Source organism: Panthera leo, chromosome B1 (assembly GCF_018350215.1).
Source record: "Panthera leo isolate Ple1 chromosome B1, P.leo_Ple1_pat1.1, whole genome shotgun sequence".
NCBI lineage: Eukaryota > Metazoa > Chordata > Mammalia > Carnivora > Felidae > Panthera > Panthera leo.
Window position 1 is genome coordinate 202,434,671 of NC_056682.1, and position 23,239 is coordinate 202,457,909.

A 23,239-nucleotide genomic window follows, 5' to 3' on the forward strand; every position below is an offset into this window, starting at 1 on the left:
CATCCCAGGCCATGCCAGGCCTCCCTGTGGCTACCGTGGACACGGCTGGAGTAAGGCAGGGCTTCCACATCACCTGGGACTGAGCAGATGTGACCCATCAGGACTACGGCTGGGGAGGGGGAGGGGCCGACCACCGAGCAGCTATGTGCAGACAGGCTCCCGAGCCTGCAGCCGCGACAAGGGTTGTGGCGACCTTCATTGCCAAGGTCAAGGGCACGCGCCCCCCCCCCCCCCCCCGCAAGTGCACAAGGCCTCTGATGAACTCTTCAGCTCGTTCCCATGGAAACCACATTACTGGGCCACAGCGACCCCCACTGGATGGGCTACGTGTTGGTGGACCGAGAGCTCCAGGTGTCTGCTGGTAAGTAAGCTGTGGGCCCCCGAGGGCTGTGTGCCTTTGGGGACCCCGGACACTGGAACAGTGGAGCAAGGTGTCCAAGGGAGCCACTTGTGCCCCCCAGACTGCTCAGACGCTGAGCAGCGTCCCCTCACACCTGAGCCCCCCAGACTCCGGGCCAGAATGGCCAAGCAGGGCCCCCTTCCAGGGAGGGGTGCGTAGCCCCACTGGCCGTGCCCGTGTGGTCACCGAGGGGCCCCACAGTTGCTAAGGGCAGCTGGCCGGTGGGGTCCCTGGGAGCCTGGCCTCCTGAAAGGGGCCCGAAGGGGCTCAGCCAGGACCCTGACCCACACCCCCAACGCCAGCACGGCCAGACAGTGATGAGGAGGAAACCTGGGCTCCTCCCGTGACCGCCTGATGCCTGGGTGAGGGGTGGGGGCATGGGGCCCTCCTGGCCCGTCCGTCACTCAGACATGGGGGCAGATAGGGAGAGATTTCTCCCAGCCCAGACCATCAGGGAGCGACTCCACACGTCCCCTCGCAAAGACCTCTCCCGAATACCACACGGTCAAGCCCTGTTCCCTGGGGTTCCTGGCCACTGACCCTCTTCTCACGAGCGGACCCCAGCCAAGGGTCCAGCACCGCCTGAGGGTGGGGGAGGGCTGGGGGAGGGGCTGCTGGGGCTGCCAGTGCCCTGCCGGCTCTGAGCACTCTCACCCAAGATTCACTCCAACAGATCGTTTTGCTGACTAGGAAGCAGGTGCCCCACAGGGCACATCCCGACGCCCTCCGTGAGGATGTGGACGTGGGCATCTTCTCACACCAGCCAGAGGCCGGCACCACCCTGTGCACGGCCACGGAGGGCCTACACTGGGAATCTGACTCTCCTGCTGGGACCCGAGGACACACAGCCCCCCACTGGTCCTCTGCAGGACAGGAAGCGCCCAAGGGCGCCCACGAACTCCCGGGGCGTCTTTGGGAATTAGGCTCAAAGCAACCACAGACTTCATTTTCAGGCTGTGCCTAGGGCAGGGGCGCTTTGCACCGGGCTCCCTTCTCAGTGCACACGTCCTTTTGAACTTCTATGCTTTGGCCACGCAGGCGCGGACAGCCTCTTGGTGCAAGGGTGCTGGGGACTGTGGACCAGGGTGGGCGGGTGGTGTGGTCCTCAGAGGGACACCCCCCTTGCCTGGGGGTGTGTGGCTGGCAGCTGGCCGACCAGCTGGGTGGCCTGGATGTGGCCGTGAGCTGGGGAGCCTGGGCCGCGGGGGCATCAGCACACTCTGCATCTCCCGCGCGGATCCACAGCGGCCACCGTGTGGCTAAAAGTATGTCACGGCAATCGTTAGAATCTGAGAGCGACTTGAGGCGGAACCTGTCCTCCGAGCTGAGAAAATTCAGTGCTTAGCGAGAGACGCTGTCCGCTCACTTGACGGACGAATCTCGGGGGCGGGCTTCCTTCCATCGCGACAGGGAGGCGCCCGACGCAGGCCTGTCGTGGGGCCGGAGATCCTCATGAACAGAGAGCCCACGGACAGCCTAGCTCGGAGGCCCCCACGAGGCTGGCCCTCGTCAAGCTGGGTTGGTGCGTGTCGCACAGACGGAGGCCCGAGCCCCCTCCCGGCTGACAGGCTCATCGGCTCCGGGAAGACACGGGTGGCCGCAGACCCTTCACTACCCCTCGTGGCCCGCGTCTCAGCGGAGCCAAGAGCCGGGGGGGCTGGGGAGGCCTGGCTCCACAGGCCGGAGGCGCCCAGCACAGGGCAGCTGTGACATCCCGGGGGCCACGTCCGGGGCACGGAGGGCGCCGGCCCGGGTGCACTTCCCGAGCTGATGGTAGTTCTGTGGGAAAACCGCCCCCAGCGGGGTGAACCCTGCGGGCGGGACACCGCGAGGCAGCCTCGGAGCGCACAGCCCCACCCAGGGCCGGCCAGCCCGGCGGGCTCCAGGCGGCTGACTACCACACGACGCCCGACTCTCGTCTCCTGGAGGTGATGGCAGACAGGGGAGGCCTAACTACCCACCGATGGCATCGGTGCTCTCGGGGAGAGGAGGCCCCTACCTGTCAGGCCACCGTGTGGCCGGGGAGTGGGGCCGGATCTCCCCGCACCCGCCCCGAGGGGCCCTCATTCAAACTGCCCCCTCGCCATGCTCACCGTTAAACAGCTGTGTCTGTGGGTATACAGGAGGCGCTCAAGAGTATCGCCTGAGTGAGTGGCACATCTTTATAAGCCACTGTACTAAGGCAAACCCACTGAAAGTGGAAAGAAACGTTCAAGAGAAAAAGAAGAGAGCTTTAAACCAGTCCGATGACAAGACCCAGAGTTTATTACTCTTGGAAGAACACAGACTCGGAACAAAGAGCAGAGAGGGAGAGTCAGCCGCCGCGCAGACGTGCGAAGGCGCGACACGGGGAGGGACCGGGCTTCTCCCGGTTTGGCGTCCGTTCGAAGTCCGTGCGAAGTCAGTGGGCAGGTGCCCGGCGAGCCTGCCCACGTGGCACGTGCCCTCCAAAGCGCCCCGATATGTACATATCTACAGAACGCACACGACAAGCGCTTCCCCGGCCCCCTGATCCCGCGGTACAAGTCGGACGGCCGTCGGCAAGGGGCCGGAGCAAAGGTTGGCATTCGTGTCACCCCCAACAGCCGACCGCAGCCCGTGTCCGCGCGTCACGGAGCACACAGAGGAGAAAGGACAGCCACCAGTGGCCCTATCCCAGCGTCCACTGAAAAGGCTCCTCATCTACAGCACAGAGACGAGGGCCGGGGGCCGGGGGCCGGTGACGCATGCACACACGTCGGGACACCGGTTCCGAGCGGGGCGGAGCTGCTCCGAAGGCCAGGAGCCCTGCTTCATACACCTCACACTCGTGGCTCGCGGGCAGCCGTATCGCTCACCTCCACACCCGCTAACTCGAGCATCCGTCCGGAGGACACCTGTGCACATTCCAGGCCCGGGAACCCCCAGGACTCCCGAGCCCCGGCCCGGCCACGCGGGGCCGGACACGGCTGCAGTCTCACGGCGTCGGGCGAGCGGGCGCAGCCCTCCCTACGGAGGACCTGGACGCCCTTCCGAATCACACGGGGCCTCACCACTTGCTCAAGACAAATGCTATTTGGTTTCCAGTCTCGAGACTAAAACACCAAAAGCGCCAGCTATGCGCGTTTTAAGAACGGCACGTACGTTTTCAGAAACTCCCCGGACCTTGCGCAGAGGCAGCAGGGGACCCGGGAGCGAGGAGGAGGCTGGCGGGAGAGCGCCGCCGTCTGTCCAGGCGGGGGCCACTCAGATGCATCACCACTCGCGGAGCATCGCGCGGCCTCGCCCGCTCGCCCTGAGCCCCTCCGTGACCCGTCCCGGACACACGCACACGTGCTCCTAAAGGAAAGGCAGAGGCGGCCGGCCCACGGGGACCGTGACGATAGCGGCCACGCCGGAACGCCTCATCAGCTAGAGGACTGGGGTAGAGGGTGACTTACCATAACTGTTTCTTTTTTTATTGGAAACTGAGTGGACAACAGCGGGCGGACAGCGGACTAGCAGAGACTCAAAGGTGAGGGGGGGGGTCAAACCTGGAGGTACCTGGTCTCGGAGGTCCGGCCGAGTCCTGCGGGGTGGGGGTTGGCGGCAATAAAGTGCTGTTGGGGCTGCTGATGTCCCCCTCCCCCGTGAGCGTCAGGTCGGCCACGTGCTCGCCCTCCATGGTCTGGACGCCCCCGGCCTCGGCTTCCTGGGCGTGGGGCGTGGGGGTCTGGGGGGCACTGAAAGGTGGGCTGTCGGCCGAGCTGGGGCTCGTCCCCGGGCTCTCGTGGCAGTCTCGGACGGGCCCCCACGGCTCCTGGGCCCGGGGAGCCTTTTCCTTGCCGTTGCTGGTGAAGCTTCTCTTGCCGAGGCCCTTAGCCGCGGCGGGCGGGGGGAGGGCCAGCTCCAAGGGGCCGGGGGGCAGACGCAGGAACTCGGGAAGAACCAGGTCCTCCTTCCTTAGCAGCCCGCGCTGGTCGTCTGCTCTGTTGCTCTGAGCTTTGGAAATGAGCTCAAAAAACTCTATTGGAAAAGAACCCCACAGCGACCCAGTCTTAGAGAGGTTCAGAGCTGGGCACGCACAGCAAAAAGTTCACCGTCTGGAAAGCTCTGGTCGTGGGCTGTCCCACTGCCCTGAACTCCAGGCCACGGGCTGACCGGGCACCGCCCTCCATCACCACCTGCATCCTCAGAACTGCGGGGAGGCCCCCTCCCCAAAACTAAGTTGTGTGAAGTCCAGACCCGAACAGACCAAAGCACCTGCTGGACATGCTGTGTGCGGACGGCTTTGGTGATGTGTTTGTCGCCCACACTCTGATTACACCTGGAAGCCCGGACCCTCCTGATGATTGGGGGGTGGGGCACCGGAGGCACGAGTGAGCCCGCGGCCCCCCAAGAGGCAGCGTGTGAAAGCTGGGCCTCGAGGGGTCACCACCTTCTGGCAGAAGGTGGTCTGTCTCCCACCTTCCTGGGGGGGAGGCTGTGGACAGCCTGCCCTTTGCCCCTGGCCTCCTCCAGAGCTCCTGCCCTCTTACCTGGGCCTCCGCCAGCCGTCACTGGAGTTTACCGTTCAAAGTAGACAGAGTCTAAGCTGAGCTTTCTCCAGCATTTAAATTACACTCTTAGTTTTCAAAAAATGACCAGGAGTTTAAAATCTCAAATCGTAATGACTCTCAGCACTGAGCAGGCGTATGTCTTACTTCTGCCTCCTCGGTGGCCAATGGAGGCCGGGGGAGGCGGAGCGAGCAGGCTCAGGTTGGCCTTCATGGGGGAGCTAGCTGGGAGCCCAGCTGACTAGGAGGCCCTCCCTGGATCAAACTTCAGGCCGCTGTAACAGCTGTTAGATTTGATTCTGCTGTTACAGGCTTTCAGAAGAAAAAGAAGTTCCCATGAGAGATCACCTCTCCTAGGGTCTCTTGGACCACCCTTTCTCTCCCCTGCAGGCCCGGGGAGTACAGGGCATCCAGCCCAACAGGCTAAGGCACAGCCTTCCTCAGGGCCTCTGACCGGCAAGGTGAGCGAGCCCAGGGCCCTCCCAGCTGCCTCCTCCCCACCTGGCACCCGCCCTGCTGGTGGGGACTCTGGCCGGGGCCCTCTGACACTAGCTGAGCCCTCATACAAGTGGGGAGGGAGGGGTGCAGACAAATCCTGGGGGACCGCTTGCTGTGCCCCTCAAGGGCAGTCCCTGGCTCCTCAGGGGCCTGATACTCAGTCTGAAAAGAGGGAAGAGTTACGTCGAGAGCCACAGGCTGATGCAGGGGTAAGGCAGGACAGCATCCTTCTGAGGTCACTAACTCAGAGAAAGTTCTAACGGTTGCCCTGGAAAACTGACATCGCATTCACTAGAAAACACGGAAGTTTTAAAAAGTACACATACCCTCTGCTTCGTCCAAATTAATTTTCTGATATTTTTTTTTCCCAATCTTTGCAATAGATTCTTCTCTCTTTGAAAGCCGGGGATCCCTAGCATTTTTTCCATTTTCTCCTTTTATTTTAATAGAATTAGACTTGCCTAGTGTTCTCTCCTCTCCCTGCATTAGAAGGAAAGTCAGAGTACACACAACCCATCAGTTAGAGACAGAAAGGACCCCTGAGACACATCGCGTCGACACACGCTTTACGTGCCTTGCGGAAAAAGCAGTCGCAATGATGAAGTTTACAAAAACACCCCACCCCCAACGCAGGGGAACAGAGAGTCGATGGCCCAGGGTCAGGGGGAGCCGGGCACCTGCAGGGGAGCAGGGGTGCGGGGCCGGCCCAAGCAGAGAGCTGGTGGGCACAAACGGGCGACAGACAGAGGGGCGTGAGGGGCCCGACCTGAGCTGCGCCAGCCGGGAGCGAGGAAACCGGGCGGACGAGGGCAGAGGGGAATTACCGTAGCCGAGTGATTTCTGGAACTGGAATTTACAGCTGTATTCTGTTTGACTGGTGCACTTTTCTGTTTATCTGTGGATACCGAACACAACGAGATAAGCTTTGTAATTACAGTGAATCGTAAGTCCGCCTGAACGTTTAAACATAATCACATTTATATCTTTTCGAGAGAAAGCTGTCGAGAAGCCAAAGCTATTCAAGATACTTCACTTCGTATGCACACACAGGCCAAAATGCCGGTTCAGAACAAGGGACGGGGGACCACCGTCCCCCACCCACCGCGTCTGGGGCAAGATGGCGGGACGGGGGGGGGGGGGGGGGGGGGGCGTGGCGTCTCCACCCTACAGTTATGGGGACTTCTTGGACGTGGTGAAAGAAAGGCTCGTTTCAGGTACTGTCTGGCATGAAAATTCTTTAGACAGCAGAAGATTCTCACATTTATGACCTATCTTCAAACATGGCTGTTGCCCCAAGTCAGGGCTACAGGCCAGCCTCTGCCGGCACCAGAGGTCCAAAGCCCACTCCGCTGGCCCGGAATCACCTAGAGGAATAACAGCGCTCCTGCCTGAGAGCAGCTTTGCAAACACGCTGGGTGCACCCGCCTGTAATGCCACCGTCACCCCACCCCACCCCGTCTGGCCACCAGGCCCCCGAAAGAGCGCAGCATTCTCTGGGACGGAGGGTGGGCCCGGAAGATCCCTCCTCCGCCACCAGGGGGCAGAGAGGAGCAGGACACTGCAGTCAGGGAGGCCACCCGGGGTGGGGGACGGAGACCTGTGAGCCCAGCTACATTTCAGAGCAGAACGCGCCCCCGCCGGGTGGGAGCCTAGGAAAGGGAAGACGCAGCCCTGAGTCGCGTCCGGCAGCTCCTTGCAAAGTATCTCTGCGCCCGGGGACTCAGCAGACGGTTCCGGAAAGCCCTCTCCAGGAGGCATGCTTCCTACTGCCCTGCGCCTAAGTAGGGGCTGGGTGTTCTGAGGAGAGCGCAGGCCCCTGAGGCGTTGGGGCGAAGCGTGGAGGACTGACTGCTGACCCCGAGGCTGGGCACCCGGCTGTGGGGACCCAGCCTGTGACCCTCGGGCCCAGCACCTCAAGGCCTCCCGGGAGGGAGCACTCTGGCCAAAGCCCCGGACACGGGGCACGTTGGACCTGCGCAGCAATCCTGTGGGGCTCCTGGCAGGCCTGTCACCCGCCCCTCTTACAGCCGAGAGGACGCGTTCAGCTGTGCCAGCAGGCGCGTGGCTCCTAGAACGAGGCCCTCGTGCTCGCGGTCCCCGTTGTTGGCCTCCTGCCCGCGGTCAGGGCTGGACCAGGCTGGGGTTGGATCCTGCCCTGTGAGGCCCTAAATGAGACCACGGGGTAGCAGGGCTGGGGGCTTTCAGGAGGCAGAGCAAAGGGGACCCCAGCAGGCCGGGGACAGGGGCCTCGCTCACCTTTTCCTCTGGAGGGGTCCCTCTCCTCCAAGATGACCCGTTGCCCGTCCAGACTGGATATGGGGGCGCCGAGGTCCAGGGGCTCCTTCTCTCCACTCTAGAAGCAGAGATGGTGCAGGGAGTGACTCACCCGGGTCAGAACTTTTTGGAACGGCTGTGTGTGTTCCAGCCGCTGACGGGAAGGCCGTGCCGGGCCTGCTGGAGTCACGTGCCAGGTGCCCCCAGGCCCTATCACCTGGGCAGGGCTGCCTCAGAGGGCGCTTGCTAGGTGCCCAGCCAGCAACGCAGGGGACCGACCTGGGGCCGGCCACACACTGCCGACGTGGATAACACGGGTTCCGAGCAGTGGCTGGCCTTCGGGGAACACCTGCGGCCCGAGGGATGTGCGTGTGCAGGGCTGCTGGCCTACAGCTCGTGGAACAAGACCCAGGATGGGGTGGGGGGGGAGGGAGAGCGCTCGGGGAACGCGGCGGACATCTCAGTCCACAGACCCGGCGTCTTACGCGTCGCATCCACTCCGCACACCTCTCCTCACCTGATGAGGCGAGCGTCAAAACCCGCCTCCCCGACCCTCAGAGGCGGTTGGGGGGCGAAGGGCGAGAGCAAACTGTTTCCTCTGCAGACAGGCAGAGGCGACCGCTCGCAGAGCCACTTGAGGTCCCGGGCGGCACCCTCAGCTGTGGCCACAGGGCCCGCCCTTCTCTCCTCGGGGAACCACCCTGCTGCCCAGGCCACACCGCTGTTCAAAGAAAGGAATCGGAACTGGCAGTTTGCCTTCCTAAGTTCCGTCGGTCGAGAGGACAATTAAAGTGACCAGATGCCAAGTCGGAGTGACTGGTGCCAGACCCGAGGAAAAGGACCGATGGCTGATGGGTCTGCCCCGCTCTCCATGTTCCCTGCCTAGGTGGCCCTATTCACTGGCGAGGCCACATCTGTCACAAGCCATGCCACAAGAACTGTCCGTGGCCGGAGCCCCAAGGCGGCCGACCCTCTCTTCCCAGTGAGGGTCTCAGCAGCCCGAAAGCAGCTCACCCAGCAAACAGGCCCATTCTACAGACAGGGAGACTGAGGCAGAGAGCAGTGAGGCGCCAGCTCAGGATCTCAGAGTGAGAGCAGGAGGCCGGGTGGCGCCCAGTCCAAGTCCCTCTCCGTCCGGCACAGTCTAGACTCCGACGGCGGCCCTCCCTGCCGAGCTGGGGAAGCGGCCCCGGGCTACCCTCAGGATCCCGGTGAACAACGTAACACGGCCCCCTCGTTCATTTCAAAGCTCTTGAACGATCTGGGGCCCAATTCAGAGACCATTAAAATCCTCAAAATACTCGAAATCATAGATTGCTCTGATAAAGCTCCTTCTACGAAGCGAGAACACAGGGCAAACACTGTACCGTTAACCACCACGCTTCACGGTAAGCGGGCACAACGCGCCACAACACATCGGTGATTTCGGCACAGACCGGGTGGCGGGAGTGCCAGCCTCCTGCCCTAGGACGTCCCCGCGAAACCGTCTGGTCACAGGGGAAAAGGACCCTGCCCTGGTTCACTCCGGCTTCTTTGTCCCCGCGTGCGGTCTCCCTCAGTTGCTCACATTATACCCCAGGGGCCCTGCCTGGACACGGCAGATTTTTAGGTCTCAGGAAATGTAAACGAGGGGGCGCACCCAGGGCCGTCTGCCAAAGCCCGGCAGCTGCTCAGGGTGCGGGACGAACCCGTGCCCCTGGCTCCCTGCCAGCCCATCAGATCTGCAGACGGTGGGGAGATTCCAGGGTTTTTAGTGGTTGGTTTCTCATTTTTGTTTCTCTGGACCCAAACCACATCTCAGCTAATCACCCAGAGCTCCCTGGGAACCATCAAGGTGTAAAGAAACAGGGAGCATTTCCACTCACTAGGACACCTGCCCCCCAGGGCCTTGGCGTGCCCCCAGGTCACACACGCACGTACGTGGAGCTCCAGAGGCAGGCCTGCACGCCGCACCCCCTCCCACCACCCCCCGCCCCAGCCCCAAGCAAGGGCTCACACACCCGTGTGAGGAGTGCCAGAGGCAAGCCACGGCAGCAAGCAGGCGCCGGGCAGGCCGCGTGGGGAACACGGCCGCAAGCCCCCCGGGTCACTCACCAGCCTGGCCACCAGCTCATTCAGGTGCAGGCCGTACTTGGCCACCACGGGCCGCAGGACTTCCGTGACGGGCTTGGTGGGCTTGGCCTTGAGTCCCACCGACCGGTTGATCGGGACCAGATCCAGCCTGGTTGGAGGGGGAGGAACACGAACATATCTGCCGCAAATATACACTCAGATGTTCCTTCTCAAGGACGGGATGACGTGGCACCCACAGGCGACCCGTGGCACCTCGGGGCTCAGCAGCTCGTGCCAGGCTGGGGCCGAGGAGCACCCTCAGCACGAGAAGGAAGCCGGGAGGGGCGTCTCCGAGGTTTTCAGTGGGCTGTCATCCCGGGCAAAGAGGGGGCCCGTCCTGGCAGATGGCCAGCACTGTGCTGTCCCGCCTGCCCACCCCTGGGGACACCTGTGAGGCAGGACAGACAGTGACCGGCTGCGGGCTCCTGGGGACTCGGTGCGGCCACCGCCACCCCCCCACCCCCCCCCCCACCCCACAAAGCGGGTGCCTGCCTTCCCTTCCCAGCCGCGCAGGCAAGGCTGGCAAGGACGCCCCCGGAGACGGACGTGTGGCCCGGGAGACCCCGTGGAACAGCAGCGGCGCTTTTCGTACCGAAACAAAGTCCGCTTTTCCAGCCGCAGGTCCCGAGACTCCAGGATGCTACTGTCTTGGTGCAGCACCAGAGGCTGTGCAACGCGTGGAAAGAACAGAGACCCGAGTCGGAGCGGGGGCGGGCCAAGGCCCCCGGGACGCGCCCCTGCGTCCCACGCGGCCGCTCAGAGAAGGCGGCCCCGCCCACAAGCTAAGGCAGCGCCACGCGTTCCTGCGACCGGAGGGCCCAGGCAGCTCTGGCCAGCAAGACAGACAGACAGACCCGCTGGCACCCCCGCCCCCGGGCAGACCCAGTGTACCTTGTCCCCGCCCACCAGGAAGAGGTCCACCGCCGCCCCGTTGAGGCTGTGTCGCTCACAGAGCCCAGCCAGGACCTCCTTGATGGACAGCCCCGCCTGGACCGCCACCACGCAGGACGTCCCGTCGGGGAGCTGGACGCTGCAGTGCCTGGCCGCCTTGTCCCGCTCTGGCACCGAGGTCCTGCAGGCGTCCGACTGGGGAGCCGGGAGACGAGCGTCACGACGGGTACACAGGCACCCCGGGAAGCACCCCACCCCCCCGCCCCCCCCACCCGGCCAGCACCAAGGAGCCGACCAAGTGGGCGGGGCTGCTAAGTACGCGGGAGAAGGCAGCTGCCTCTCGTCCTTCCCGGCCTGTGACCCACTCACAAGGGCCGAGCTTAACGAGCCGCTGGGCTCTGAACGGGACGGGCCCTTCGCGTGTTGTTTTCAGGGGGCTTGTGTTGGCCCCGGCGCTGGAAGCAGACGGCGCCGCCCTGTGGAGGCCGCTCCTGCCTCGCAGAAGGTCGCACTGGGGACCCACCAGGCGGGCCAGATGCACGCGGGGGGCCTGAGGCCCCGCCCGGTCTGGGAGGCCCCTCGGCTGCCCCCCCTTATCCTTCTGGCCGTTCCCACCTGAGCCCCCACGACCAGAGGCCTCTGCCAGAGGACTGGACTGTGGGCTGTGGAGGGCACGGGGGGCCCGAGGCCGGGGCCGGGGCAGGGAGCAGGGCAGCGCGGGCAAAGGCTCGCAGGCAGGAACACGCACCCGAGGGGTGACGACCCCTCCCGCGGACACCGGCCATTGGGTCAGAGAAGCCAGTGAGGGGCGTTGTGTCCTGACAGTCCCACACGCTATGCGACGCTCAGCACGGGACGCGCAGGGGGCGGGGCTGTGAGGGGCACAGTAGGAGCCTCGGCTCCACCCTCCTTTAGCGGCTGGCAGATCGCCCCTCCCCCCGGGCCAGTGTGAGGGACAGGACCCGGCCTCCTCGGGGGCCCTTTCGCCCAGAGGACGCTCGACACCCTCCCCGGGTGAGGACGTGGCCCCAGCCGGCCTGCCCGGCCCTCGGCAGCGAGACACCCCGCGCGGAAGGGGTTGGTCGGGCTGGGAGAGGCGGGCTCCGGGGCACTGCGGGCCGAGGCTTTCGGAAACAGCAGTCTGTGATTTCATCGTCTGCATTATTCACGGACTAAGTCGGGGGCTCGGGAAATGGCTACTCAGCACTCGGTCCCGGTACCAGGACCCACACCCGGATGTGGGGGCTCCCGAGCGGGCAGGACGTGGACGAGGGGCCAGCCCGTGGCCCTGTTCTCGCGGCAGACCTCAGGTCTATCCGTGACGTCTCCCCTGGTCTCTGTGGGTCAATGGCGTGTCCCGGCCGCCAACGGCTCCTGCGCGTGTCCTTCTACCGTGCCGCCTGCCTCGGCCGCCACTCTCCCGTGGCTGTCTCCTCCTGAAAATCTCTGTGGCCCTGACACCGCTTCAGAAAACGGAGCCCGTAGGTGGTAGGCTGATTATAAAATGGCCCCAGCTACTCCCTTCCCCCGGATGCAGGCGCAGTAAGGAAGGTTGTTTCTTAAGCTGGAGTTTGGGCGGTTTGCTGGCCCGTGGCAGCTCACTGGCTCAACCCTCCCAGCTCTAAGTGTGGCACAGTGTCCCTGGAGAGGAGAGGATACTCTGCGAGCACAAGCCAGGAGGCTTTCCACGCCCGCTGTGAGACAAGAGCTGGCGGCCAGCAGGTGCCCCCAGCCGACTGACAGCAGGGTCACGACCAGCAGCCAGCCTGCCACACGGGCCGGGGTGAGGCCGGAGCGGGGGTCCCCTCAGGGTAGCCCCCGCGAGCAGAAGCACAGGTGCAAGGAGGCAGGAGGTGACGGGACGGTCACACGCGAGACCAACGGAAAGCTCTGTTGGCTCTTAGTGGGGCTCACACAACGGGAGCTGGATGAGAACAGACGTCAGCAATAAAGCCAGAAATAATCTAGTGCACAAGCAGCAGCCCTCCCCCGTGTCCCCACGCGCCCAGGAGCCCCGGCCCCACATCAGCGGCACCCGCGTTTGTTCGGCTTCACGAGTGGGGGCTTTGCGTGGCCAAACACGGAGGCGGATTTCACGAATCCGCTGTGGCCTTTGGGAGGGGGGAGGCGGTGACTTACCAGGTCCAGGCTCCCCGCGGAGGACACGGAGCCCTGTGACTCGCGGCGACCCAGGCCTCCGTTGGCGTGCAGGGGTTCTTGATGGGGAAACACAGTGACTCAGCACCGGAGGCCGGCTCTCCCCCTCTGCACGTGATACAGGGCCCGCCTTCCTCGGTCACATCCCCAACCTCACCCTTTCAGGCCAAGCAGACCAGGGACACGGAGAGGCCTCTCAGAGGCACCCCCCTCGGCTAGACTCCGCTCTGCCCTTGGCCGTACCCGGCCCCCAGACACACAAGGACACGCTCCTGGGGCGTGGAATGTTCACTTCGACACGTGGCTTCTGGGCCTAAATGGACAGTGGTAAGCACCCCGACCAGTGACCGCACCTCTACTCACGCTTGACTCCCATCTTCCCGCCAAGAGCTCAAGCGAGCCAACGAGCGCCCCATCGCCCCCACCGACTGAACTCGCCGTGACCTCTGGCTAGTCTAGAGATCCCGAGAACTGACACACACCGGCCCCCCTCCCCAGTCACGCCGCCCAGGGGACCGCGGTCCCTGGCCCCACTGCCCTCCTGAACCACCGGCCCACCTGCCAAAGCAGCAGATCCCCAGACGACCAAGTCGGAATGCCGGGGGAGCGCCCTGCAGTCAGGGTTTAGAGGCTGTTCCAGACGGCTCTCTAAAGATCTGCCGGGCGCAGGGAACCCTGGCCTCCTGGGGGGGCAGCCCCTGCTGTCTCTAGGTTCTCAGGGGTCCCTAGCCCCATCTAACTACAGCTCCTGCCCCTGCGACGGTCTCTCGCTGGTTCAGTTCTGCAAGTCTGTCCGCCCACAGCATGACCCCAGGAACACTGGGGAGCCCGGGCCAAGCCCACAACCTTCCTAAGCTGCTGCAGTCTGTCAAATGGGCGCAAGAGGACTCGGTTCGCCGGCTGCTCTGAGAAGGACACAGAACGTACCCTACGCAGGCCGCCTGGCACGGCACGGGCCCCGTCCTGGGAGCTGCCACCACCTGTCCCTCTCCAGCGCTCCCTGCCTGTGCTCCCTCCATAAACGCGGTTCCAGGGCCTTTCCGCCTCATGCCTGCCCTGCCCGTGTAAACTGTAGACTGCTCTCTGCCTCGTCAGAAGCTGCTTTCAACCCTCTGCCCCGCCTCCCAGGAGGAGCCTGTCCCTCTGTCACTGCTGAGCTACACGTAAGAAAGAAGCCAACGGAGAAAATATCTAGAATGGGCGACCTACAACATCTACAATAATACAGAGTTACAATTTTGAAAATGCGGGATACCCCAACTATGGTACTACATTTTAAAAAATTAAAAAGGCTCACACACCCCTACACACACCTAGAAAGCCGCCCAGGCAGGAAACCGAGAGGCTGTCTGGGTGCAGAGAAGGCAGGACACTTGTGTTGTCTCGTCTCCCCCATTTCCTACCGGGAGGGCCGGAGAGGATGTCACGCCAGGCCCACCCGCAGGGTGCCCTGGCCGAGTGGGGAGTGGGCTGGAACGCACCCTCACCCCCTTTTGCAAACGGCACCGAAGCCACCCTTTTCACTCCGGCTGGCCTGCCCCCAAAGGGCGACGCCCGCGGACACAGAGCCACGCTCTGCGTGTGCCCCGGACGTGCCCTTGCACACCGCCGGCAGACCCCGGCCAGGCCACCCCATCCGCCACCACACACCGTTTGCGTGGTCGCCGTGCTCCTTCTTCTTCTGCGACCGCCCGGTGCTCCTGGTCCTGGACCAGGAAAAGAACGCTCCTTTCCGTTTCTTTTCGCTGTCCTCGTCCCCCAGCTCTTCATTCAGGGATCTTCCTGATCTCGATTTTCCACTCAACTATCATCAAACAGAGACGTTAAGACAGCGTAACATTACTTAAACTTTTTAAAATGTGTGTTTATTTTTGAGAGAGAGAGAGAGACAGAGACAGAGCATGAGCAGGGGAGGGGCAGAGAGAGGGAGATGCAGAATCCAAAGCAGCTCCAGGCTCTGAGCCCATGGGCTCAAACCCAGGAACCGTGAGATCACGACATGAGCCGAAGTCGGATGCTCAACCGACTGAACCGCCCAGGCGCCCCAGCATAACATTGTTTTAACGTTACGTCAAGTGTGAAGGGAAGCTGAAGAGGGCTGTAGGCGGGTCTGTGGGATGGCCCGGACCCTTCGACAGCCGGAGGGCAGCACCACCGCGAATGGAACCCCTGCCCCCTGCCCCCTGCCCCGGGCACAGGATGCGTCCCAGGAGGGCTGGGTCCTAGCGATCTGGCGATGCGTGCTACCCCTTTCCCATCCTCCCCCCCACCCAGCCACCCCCCCCCTCCCCGGCACTCCCCTCCGCCCAGAAGACTCGGCGGGCGCACGGGCACCTTCTTGGGCGTGGACACGCCGGAGTGCTCTGAGCTGACGCTGCCCTTGGAGGCCGGGCTGCTGGGCACCTGCTGTGCGTCCGGGAGCGAGCGGCCTTCCACCTCGGCCAGGATGCACTCTTGGTACAGCTGGGACTTGAGGAAGCGCGTGTAGCTGTCGAACTTCATCAGGTTGAAGATCTGTGGGGCACACGCGGCACGCTGTCGCTTGATGAGCCACTGGAGCGCTCGGCCCCCGGGCCCACCTGCCGCGGCCGCCGCACAGGGGTGCTCGGGCCACGCCAGCCTCTTCCTTGCTCTCCGGCTCCGTGAACCCCAACCACTCACGGGAAGTCGGCACCAGGAGCAGACTCCGGGCATCTCCCGGGCGGTCCTGGACAGGCCCCGCTTTGTTAGATAAGAGTGAAACCAGACGTAACTGGGAATCTGGAGGAAGCGAGAACTGCCTTGGAAACACTTTCCTTCCTCCACTACTTTCCCCGCCATTCATACGATTTAGCAACAGGCGTGCTCCCTGGGGAGGCTGGTGGGTCGTGCGCCCTGACAAACAACGCTCGTTATTGTGATAAATGACAGCGCGCCCTTTTAACCACAGTGACATCGCGGGACTGAAAAAAACTCGGAACACGCCCACACGTCGGCACCCGCGGACCCGAGACGTCACACAAAGGTGTGCGTCCGAGCGACCACAGACAGGGCTCGCGGCCGGTTATGTCACGGCCCCACCGATGCCCCCCCCCCGCCCCCCCCAACCGAGACAAGCCTGGTGGGAGACACAGGGCTCCGCCCATCGCATCCACCTCCGCGGGCACCCCTCCCCCCGGGCTGGCCGCCCGCTTGTGGGCACCCCTCCCCGCGGAGAGGACCCTGGCGAGGCGTCCCCGCGGGGAACCGAGGCACATTTACCTGGAGCTGCTGCTCCTTGAACATGTCGGGGTGCGGAGCACTGAGAATGTCATCTGCCAGCTGGGCCTGGCTGTCGATGTTGACGGGGGTGGTGGCTTTGCTGCACAGGAACTTGCTGAAGATCTCGCGGGCCCTGTAGGAGAGCTGACAGGACACGGGCGTGGGCGGGAAGCGCGGGCCGCGGGCTCCCCCGACGTGCAAGCGTGCTGCTGGTCTCCGCGTTCCAAACGCCCGACGCGGGCCCAGCGGGGCAGACGCGCTTCCCTAGGGCCCAGTAAATACTGCCTGCTTGAGTACACGAAGGTCGAGCCGGGAGGAAACCTCCCGCCGAACAGGCTCCTCCCTGACTTTCTCCAGCGGGCGCCGCTGGGGCCCCGGGGCACCGAGGGGCCGTCCCGCACGTGGCGCTTCGCGCGTGTGGTCTCAGCAAGCGGGGACTCATCCGTGCCACACGGCGTGTGCCGGGCAGACAAGAGGCCTCATCCGCGGCGGGACGGAGGGCCCGCGCCGTGGACCGGGGCCGGCGCCCGTGGGGGCTTCTCTGGTGGCAGGTGAGGCGTGGGCAGGAGAGCCGCACGAACACACACGCTCAGGGCGTGCTCCTGCCCGGGGATCTAAGTCCCCTTCCAACGCGCGGAGCGGCAGCACGTCCGCGGAAAGAAGTTTCACGGGCGCTCACGTCAACCACGTTCAGGCAAAATTAAACATCACGTGTATTGAGCGAGTTAGGCTGAAAAAGAAGCGTCTCTCAGTAACCCCATGAGAACACAGTCACGTCGACCTCAGACCGCCCTGGGGTCTAGCCCACGGCGAGAGCTTCCCACTCCCCAGGCGTGAGCAAACTTACCTCCTTCTTGTCGTGTGCAGGAACATGGTTAAAGTATTCACAGGCCTGCCAGAATAAAATGTTTTCTTCACTGAATTCCTTCCTTAGGAAATCCTAAGAAAAACACCACCGATTAGCCTTCACGTGCGACCAGCCCGTCGCCGGCATCCGCCCTCCTCCCGAGCTGTCGCCTCGCTCCCGCTCTTCGCCTTGGTTTGCCTTCCACAGACACCGGGGGCAGAAGCGTCTCTCCCCAGCCTCCCCGAGGGCCGCGGACCACAGACTGAAAGCTGCCCGCACTTTAGGGACCGTGCTGGTGTTCGCCGCCGTTCCCTCAAAGGCAGGACACCCTTCCCAGCAGCCGCGCTCGCCACGTGGAGCTCCGCTAAGCATTGACCGGAGGCTCCGTGCTCGCCGCTGCGGGGAGACCCTCCACGCAGAGCCAGGGCCGAGCTGGGCAGAGGCCCCCTCCAGCCCCGGTCTCCCGTGCGACGAGCAAGGGGCCGGGGGGAGGCCCCCGCGGGAGGCCGCTCGGCGACTCCACCGCTGCCGACCGTGGGGTGTGCGCCCCAGGTCCTTCTTGAGGAGCCCCCGGCGGAGGGAGCAAACGGCCCCCGGGCCCCGTGACCACCCCCTACTCACAGAGAAGTAGCGGACGCCAAGAGGGTCCTGCAGAAGGCGCTCGAACGACACGGCCCAGCTGGCGGCCCTCCTCTCGCGCAGGCGCCTGCAGCTCTGGACGCTGGGGAGGCTGGCATTGCTGCTGAGGCTGTGGTCGCTCGCGCGGTCCTTCAGGTCAGCGCCGGCCAGCTCTGCGGGACCAGCACAGACCCCACCTGCACATGCGTCCTCCACGCCGCCCGGCAGCACCCGGCCCGGCCTTCCGGGCGGCCGCCAGGGGCTCTCCCCGGGCGTCTGCTCTAAAACACACACTCAGCCAACAAAACGCACCGAGCGCCTATAGCGTGCCCAGCGTTGGCCTGGGCACGGGGCACAGGGCACAGGGCACAGGGCGAGACGAACCCGGCCCTCATGCGGCCACACGCACACACACGGAGCGGGCGCGCCAAGCCCACGCCGCAGACACAACAGGGCTCCCGGGCGACCCTGTCCGTGAGTTCGGGAGGTGCCGGGTCACCGTGGGCGAGCAGAGCGCAAGGGGTTCTGTGCCGGGGTGGGGGGGATGCGTGCCGTGGGCAAGCACACGCGTGTGTCCCGTCCTGCACACGGTCTCCCTGTAGAATGTGTGGCCTACCCTCCAAACGTACCACGACTCCGTGACCACGCGTGTTGTCGGGACAGCCGGTGAGAAGCCGGCCCGGCGCAGAAAACACCACGGTTCCCGAGCGTCTACAAAATAGCCCCGAACAGCCTGGGTTCCCTCACGCTTTACGTGAATCCCCGAATAGCCCGCTCCCTTCACAAAGGGCAGGGGAGTGTTTGGGGAGCCCCACGTCACCGTCTCCCACCTCACGTCAGCAGCGGGCTGGGCCTCCCCCCGACCCGGCAGTCCTGGTCGGCAAAACCCGAGGGGGCGGGTGCCGGCTGGCCGGGAGCAGGGCCAGACGCACACTGTGCCCCGGACGTGCTCCCTTCTGTGCGGACGGCTCGCCCCACGGTCCCACGCCGGGCTGCTCCCCCCACCCCCGGTCCCAACACCAAGGAGACCGGAGGCCGGGCCGCAGCCTGTGGACCCCAGATGACGCGGGAAAGGAGGGCACGAAGTCTAGAGGAGCACCCTGACTGATGCAACAGGGTTCGTGCGCTGCGCCCCGTGCCCCTCCCCGTGCTGCTGCGCGCAGTCGGCCCCCGGGCTGGCGGCGGGAGGAGCCCAGGGGACTGGCCGGTCGGCTCCGGCTCTAAGCCCAGCAGTGCAAATGTACCTCCTTGCTGCCGAGGGGCCGGACACGGGGAGAGTGAGAGCCGGCGGGGCAGCGGGGAGCCGCCCTGAGTTCTGATGCCCACCGGCTGCTGCACAGGGAGCAGTGGGCACAGGCCGCGCCCGCGGGCGCCACAACACAACCGCAGCCCAGACGGCCTCGAGGAGGCCCAGAGGGCGGAGGGCCAAGAAGGCAACCCCCCGGGGTCGGTCAAATCGGACCCGCTTGGTGGCTCGGGGCCACTGGGACAGGACATTCAAAGTTGAAGAAGCACTCGGATGGGAAAAGAAAAGAAAAACATAAAGTCAAAGAGTAATAACTTAAACTGCTATAGAGAACACGTCAATGAGATGAGATGGGACAAGGTCGGAAGAAAGACAGCTGGGATACTTCTCCGTGGCTCCGTAGAGCCGCACATGGGACGTGTGAGCCTCGTGGTGCAGCGCACGCACCGCTCTCCCGGACCTGAGGCAGGCCCGGAGCTCGCGTGCGAGACGTGAAGCTCACCCCAGGGCCCGTGTGCACCACCTGCTACACTCTTAGCACCGCACGGCCGGCCGCGAGGGGTCCCGGCAGCTCCACTGTCACCCTGGTAACCAGTCCCCGCGCACAGAACCGCCCCCTCCCCACTCCCCACCCCCCCCACACACGCAGAAACCTGGCCGTTTTACACTCACGCGATACAGGCCACACAGACTCGCTGGCTGTGTTTGATTTGGGTCAAGTAACCACAGCGATGGGGGCAAGACCCACACGTGGTAACTCTCCCTAGATTAACATATCACCCCAATACATGTCCCAGTAGACGTTTATTAGAATAGGACAAGCTGAGGGGCGCCTGGGGGGCTCAGTCGGTTGAGCACCTGACTCTTGACTTTGGCTCAGGTCATGGTCTCACTGTTGTTGAGATCGAGCCCCGCCTTGGGCTCTGTGCTGACCACGGATCCTGCTTGGGGTTCTCTCTCTCCCACTGTCCCCCCTGGCCCCTGCTCACACTCTGTCAACAACAACAACAAAAAAAAACAAAAAACCGAGCCAGATGAACTGAGTGTAAAAGTTCACATGGAAAAACAAACCAAAGCAGGGCCGGGTGGCGGGCCGGCCCCTCCACCACCCCCGCCCTGCTGGCGCCACACGGCTCGTCCTGGGCCGACTGGAAAACCACCTGAAAAATAATCAAGTTGGATCCCTTCCGGCACACTGAAATCAATCTCACCTGGACCAAAGATTTACGCGTCAGAAAATCGAACTGGAGACACTGTGGACAAGAAGGCACAGCCCAGAGTGGCGAGGGACGAGACGCATCCACAGACCGCGCAAAAACCGCGGTCTGTGGCGACGGTGACGGGAGGTGAAGGGAGGTGAGGGGTCACAAGGTACAAGCTCCCAGTTACACAACAGTGCTGGGATGTCGTGCACAGCACAACGACCGCAGCTGAGAGCACCACGTTGTATCTCTGAAAGCGGTGAAGAGAGCAGATCTTAAAGGTTCCGTCACAAGAAAAGACTCTGGAACGGCAGGCGGTGACGACACCGTGGTGACCGTGCCACGACCCACGCACATGTGAAGTCACCACGTCGTACGCCTTCAACTAACATAATGTCGTGTGGGCTGGGCCTCGGTAAGAAATGAACGTGAAACAAACACCATAAACTAAGTCAAAAGACAAAGTGTGGGGAAATAGCCGTGATCCATTACACGAAGGACTGATCGTCTTCATATTTGAGGGCACCTGCACATCAACACGACAAAGGCCAAAAGAGCAAAGAAAACCGGAAGGACCGTGTGGACAGTCACTGCGTAGGGGCTTGAGATGCTCCCCACCACGTGCAGACGCGTCTGGTTTCACCCACAAGGGGCTAAAGCTGACGTTAAACCACAAGCCATCTTGTATCTAACTGGTTGGGTCTGAGGCGCCTTTCTGCTATATTTTACGTTCATAAATGAGGTGATTCTCACAAAGTGAAGTAATTTTTGAAGCAGTCTAGGGGCGCCTGGGTGGCCCAGTCAGTTGAGCGTCTGACCTCGGCTCAGGTCATGATCTCGTGGTCCGTGAATTCGAGCCCCGCGTCGGGCTCTGTGCTGACGGCTCGGAGCCTGGAGCCTGCTTCGGATTCTGTGTCTCCCTCTCTCTCTGCCTCTCCCCTGTTCATGCTCTCTCTGTCTCTCAAAAATAAACATTAAAAGTTAAAAAAAAAAACATAAGACAGTCTGTTAACGGGGCACCTATGTGGCCCAGGCGGTGAAGTGTCCGACTCTTGATTTCAGCTCAGGTCAGGATCCCAGGGTGGTGTTGAGTGTAGAGCCCGCTTAAGATTCTCTCTCTCGCCCTCCGCCCCTCTCCCGCACTCATGCTCTCTCTCTCTCTAAACGATAAATTTTAAAAAGCCAGTCTGTTAAGTATGAGCACCAAAACACTCTTCCTCCAGCTTTTTTCCTTGAGGCAATAAGGGCTGAACTGGGAACGGAAGGGTGGACAGAGGTAACTGGCCTCAGGGGAGCTGGAAAAGCCTTTTGTGAGGGACCAGATGTGCAAAGGCCCTGGGGCAGAAGAGGCACGGCTCACAGCCCCACAGCTGGTATGTCTGGGCTTAGGGGAAATGTGTGAGGGCCAGGAAAGGCGGTAAGGCCACACAGTGTGAACCATACACCCTAGGGGGCAGTGAAAAATAAGGGAAGGTCAAGAGGGCACTTTTTTCCTTCACAGGTCCGTTGGCCCTGAGCTCGGTCCCTGGGAGGATGCAGGTAAACGGGGTCGTGAGGACAGGGCGGCAAAGAGGCAGACGAGCTGCAAACTGACAGAGCACCCGAACCCCATCCATCAAGGGTGTTGGCGCTTCTGCTCCTCAAATAAAAAAGGTGTCTGGGCTCCAGGCACGCAAGCAGCAGCGATTTGGAGCACCCGCCTTCCTTGCTCCCCAGACACGCGGACCGCAGGGAGGAGAGACGCCTGTCGCCGCGCCCTGGGCTGGGCTGCGGGCTGAGGGCGAGGGTGAACGAGTGAAGGACACTGCTGAACGAACAGAGTGACAGATGACCCGTATTTTGAGTAAGCTCATTTTTAGGAGACCCGGCCAATCCTCACTTTTTTAAGACTCACAGATCAACGACTGACACTGGAAAAGTCTAGCGGAGAAAGAAACTTGAAAATTAAAGGAAGGAAAATCCTGACGCCTGGCCAGCCCGCGTGTCACGCCCCACGAGGGGCTGGGCCGCTGCCCCGGCACACCTTGGGGTCGCCGGCAAGGACCGTCCCTTGAGAGGGAGGCCGGGAAGACTCATGTGCAGGAAATGAGGGGAAGAGTCATGGTGGCTGAAAACCCACTTCTGCAGGCACGCAGGCCCCGGGCCCCGGCTCTCACAGGACCCCGAAGAGCTGGGGAGAGCCATCCTGCCGCCAGGCTCCCCGCACCGCGGGACCGAAAGCTGAGGCCCCTTCTGTCTGTTCCTCATCGAAACAGCGCAAATGCCCGCTGGGCCTCAGCCCCAGCACCGGTGGAGCTCGGGGAGGGGACACGGGACACCACGACCCTGAAGGACGCTCCCGGTCACCCGTGGGGCAGGCCACACGCCGATGGAGGCCTGGACGTGGCCATTTCTCTCCTGACGGCCCGGTCTCGAGGAACACGCTTGCTCTGCAAAGTGGGGACAACCGCGGGCCACACAGAGCACGTCAAGGCCGAGTTGTCTACCCGAAAGATCTCCCAGAAGCTTGTCAGGAGTGCGCCGAGGCCCGGGGCCGGGGGGTGGGGGGGGCGGTGCCGGCACCCCGGAGCGTGGCCACGCTAGGTGCTGCTCACGCGGGCTGCAGGTGCCCGCACCATCCACGCGTCCCCACAGCCAGGGCCAGGCACCTGGCCCTCTGCTCCGCCCTCAGATCGCCCCGGGACCGTTCTCGACACACGGAAAACAGGGCACGGTGCTGAAAGAACCCATCTCGAGAGCTGGCGCGAAAGCCCTGCCAGCCCCGGGCCAGACGGGAGGCGGGCAGAGCCAGCGCCGAACTCTCTGCCGGAGACTCTCTCCACGCTAACCAAAGGAGAAGGCAGGTCCACGGAGCCCCCTCCCCGCCCCCCCCCCCCCCCCCCCGGGCTGGAGGGTCACGCTGGACAGCGTTTCCCGGGTCTGTTTTGTTTTCGTTTTTGCTGTTTTCCTCTGTCAGTGGACCAGGTGAACCCGAAGAAACGCTTTCCTGGAGAGAAAGGTCTTTTGAAGTCCGTTTCAGGCCGGCCAAAAGCTAGGAAAGCCGCCACCTTCAAGCTGGCCGGGCAGTCGTGTCACAAACGGGGTCAACAGTGCCCTCGTACTAAAACTTCGTGGCCCGTTCTGCCACACCAGGTTCTGGGAGCCACCTCGCCGCACGCCCGTCCAGACCGCGATCTCACACGCCTTAACGTACGTCCCTCGCAAGTCCGGGTCCCTGTGAGGGGTCACTGCCCCCGGCGA

General features: G+C 63.3%; 1 protein-coding gene across 6 annotated transcripts in view; it reads right to left on the minus strand.

Moving 5' to 3' along the window:
* Positions 1 to 23,239, minus strand: part of RGS12 (regulator of G protein signaling 12) — a 120,953-nt gene that overhangs the window by 4,546 nt on the left and 93,168 nt on the right. For 2 of the 6 annotated variants that reach the window (XM_042937028.1, XM_042937027.1), the window contains 14 exons: positions 17,555 to 17,724; positions 16,934 to 17,026; positions 16,087 to 16,230; positions 15,508 to 15,606; positions 15,181 to 15,360; positions 14,497 to 14,650; positions 12,829 to 12,905; positions 10,690 to 10,884; positions 10,391 to 10,464; positions 9,781 to 9,907; positions 7,669 to 7,765; positions 6,237 to 6,307; positions 5,739 to 5,892; positions 3,923 to 4,384 (listed from right to left, as the gene is read on the minus strand). In XM_042937028.1, the coding sequence (XP_042792962.1) occupies positions 3,923 to 4,384; positions 5,739 to 5,892; positions 6,237 to 6,307; positions 7,669 to 7,765; positions 9,781 to 9,907; positions 10,391 to 10,464; positions 10,690 to 10,884; positions 12,829 to 12,905; positions 14,497 to 14,650; positions 15,181 to 15,360; positions 15,508 to 15,606; positions 16,087 to 16,230; positions 16,934 to 17,026; positions 17,555 to 17,724 (2,097 nt within the window). Of the gene's footprint in view, positions 1 to 3,922; positions 4,385 to 5,738; positions 5,893 to 6,236; positions 6,308 to 6,603; positions 7,578 to 7,668; positions 7,766 to 9,780; positions 9,908 to 10,390; positions 10,465 to 10,689; positions 10,885 to 12,828; positions 12,906 to 14,496; positions 14,651 to 15,180; positions 15,361 to 15,507; positions 15,607 to 16,086; positions 16,231 to 16,933; positions 17,027 to 17,554; positions 17,725 to 23,239 lie in introns of those variants that run through there. The other 4 variants (XM_042937029.1, XM_042937030.1, XM_042937032.1 and 1 more) reach the window with 4 other exon arrangements.